Source organism: Xenopus laevis, chromosome 5S (genome assembly GCF_017654675.1).
Source record: "Xenopus laevis strain J_2021 chromosome 5S, Xenopus_laevis_v10.1, whole genome shotgun sequence".
Lineage (NCBI taxonomy): Eukaryota > Metazoa > Chordata > Amphibia > Anura > Pipidae > Xenopus > Xenopus laevis.
Genome location: NC_054380.1, coordinates 141,164,756 through 141,167,449, shown reverse-complemented (window position 1 = coordinate 141,167,449; position 2,694 = coordinate 141,164,756). Strand labels below are relative to the sequence as shown.

General features: G+C 38.7%; 1 protein-coding gene across 1 annotated transcript; it reads left to right on the top strand.

Moving 5' to 3' along the window:
- The first annotated feature begins 266 nt into the window (after positions 1–266).
- On the top strand, positions 267–2,184 carry LOC108718318 (vomeronasal type-2 receptor 26). The gene has a single exon (XM_018266054.2). It carries the CDS (start codon positions 280–282, stop codon positions 1,198–1,200), a length of 921 nt encoding a protein of 306 aa, XP_018121543.2. The 5' UTR covers positions 267–279; the 3' UTR covers positions 1,201–2,184.
- The last annotated feature ends 510 nt before the right edge of the window (positions 2,185–2,694 follow it).

The following is a 2,694-nucleotide window of genomic DNA, read 5'->3' as shown; positions in this document are numbered from 1 at the left end:
AGTGCTTCACTCTTTAGAAAAACTGCCCCAGAGACTGAGCTGAAAGGGCACATATAACTGTAACTTCCATATATTACAAGGGTTTTATATATAGTGTGATTAGAATTTTCATGAAATGAATCAACACCAATTTGTTCCACATAGAAGAAAGAAATTATCCGAGAGTTCTAAATATGCAAAATGCATTTTCAAATCTGTTTGATGGCCTTGACTGCATTCAAATTCATTTGGCATCTGGCTGGTAAGAATGCCAAGTTTTGCCCCAAATAAATCGCCTAAATGTTATTTTTTCCTTTTACTACAGATGCTCAAAATTGCATGAAATGCTCTAAATATGAAAAGTCAAATTCTGGAAGAAACAGCTGCATTCCAAGGAATTTAAATTACCTTTCCTATGAAGATCAACTGGGCGCTACTTTATCCTTCATCTCCATAATATTATCCATCATGTGTGCTGTAATCCTGGGAATCTTTAGAAAGTATCGTCAGACTCCTATAGTGAGAGCCAACAACCAATATCTCAGTTGTCTCCTCCTCATCTCTCTCATGTTGTGTTTCCTTTCCTCTTTATTATTTATTGGGCGCCCCACACAGATATGTTGTATCCTCCAACAAGTGATCTTTGGGATTGTGTTTACTATTTCTCTTTCATCTTTGTTGGCTAAAACTCTCACAGTTATTATTGCCTTCAATGTCACAAAGCCTGGGAGCAAGCTGAAGAAGTATATAGGAACCCAACTGTCCATCATACTAATCATTGTATGTTCTTTAGGTGAGACTGTGATTTCTGCTGTGTGGTTGGCCTCCAATCCCCCATTTGCAGAGGCTGATACTCTTTCTGATCCAGACTATATATTTCTGTTCTGTAATGAGGGGTCTGGCATCCTTTTCTTCTGTATAATTGGTTATATGGGAACCTTGGCCCTACTGAGTTTCATTGCTGCATTTCTAGCCAAGGATTTCCCTGACCGATTTAATGAGGCTAAAAACATCACTTTCAGTATGTTGGTGTTCTGTAGCGTGTGGGTGACATTTGTCCCTGCATACCTGAGCAGTAAGGGGAGTAGAATGGTGGCTGTGGAGATATTTGCCATTTTATCTTCCAGTGCTGGATTGTTAGGCTGTATATTCATTCCCAAATGTTATATCATTTTTCTAAAGCCTGAACTGAACACAAAAGACCCAATTGTTAGAAAATGATAGAATTATACAGGAATAAGAATTTCAGAAAAACCTTGAGGAGGAATAAAGTAGGGTACCCCTGGAACTATAGCAGGGTGATTGTCATCCCAGTGACTTTCTATATATCTGTAACCTTGTTATGAGATAAGGGGGCTCAAACTGAAAGCCACTTAGGGTAAGATTTGTGGTGAGTGTTTATTGTACCAAGACGACTCCAGTAACTATACCTCAATGTTTCTATATATCTGTTACCTTCTTATAAGCTAAGGGGCCCAGCCTGAAAATCAGTTAAGGAGAGATTTGGGATGGATATATATTGGAACTGCAAATATATCTGGGTGACTATTACTCCAGTGTTTCTATATTTCCATAACCATGTCTTGAGCTTAAGCTTCCCAGCCTAAAGACAAGTTATAGTTTGATTTAACATGAGGGCTTATTTGCTGCACTGGGTATCCCTGGAGCTAGAGGAGGGTAATTGTCATAAGAAAACATTGACATAGATATAACCTACACAATGTGGTAATAATAAAAAATCTGAAAAGTTCCTGTAACAGTCAGACACAAGCCTATACATTTTTAAGAGTAAGATTGACCAATCTTTGTGTATGAGGTAAAATCAACAGGGTAAATTGATAATGACAGAGGAGAAAATGAAATCTTGACCCAACAAGCAAGTAATGGAGGTCATACTATGTCTTCCATACAATTATCTTCAAACTGGAGCACATCAAACTCAGTCTACAGATTGGCTGGCCTCTGTAGGTTGCAGTGAATAATCTGATTGTTGGCCCAATGTATGAAATATGGGTGACTAAATGGACCCAGATCTGCTTGTTTACCTCACATTGTACGACATTGCATGGTCAGCAGTTGCATAACTACAGAGCAAGGGGTGGTCTGCTTCCTCTAAACAAGGAGCCTGGAGGGGTAGGTTTCCAGGTGACCAATGGCATATGCCTCATATCACTAGCTTCTAAGCGCGGACCAAATAGACACAAGTTGTGCTATTATCTAATCCAGCTTTATTTAATATCAAAAGTACATGAGTGGATAAAAAATAACGTGTTTCATGCCTTCTAACCTACTTCTACAGAGTTCAGATAATGCTAAAGAAGTGTCTAGGTTAGAAGGCACAAAATGCGTTAGTTTTTACCCACTGATGTACTGTTTTCCACTCCGCATTCTGTTGGACCAATGGCATATGCAAAGTTGTGGGTAATCCAGGGCAAAACTTTTTTTGGCAGGGTCGAATGGGCCCATGTAGTGATAACACTGATGGCGAGCTTTAGAATTGTTGAGCACCGAATTCATACAGTGAACTTAAGTTAGAAAGTAGCTGAGACATCTTGTTTGAATGGTACTTTGTGTTGTGACATCATGCTTCATAGTTACCAATAGGTCTTGTGACTGTGCATTACCCTAACACAAGACAAATCACATAATAAATATATACAGAATCATATCAGGTCAAAGAGCTTAAGTGCTATGTGGTAAAAGAGATAGTGAGAT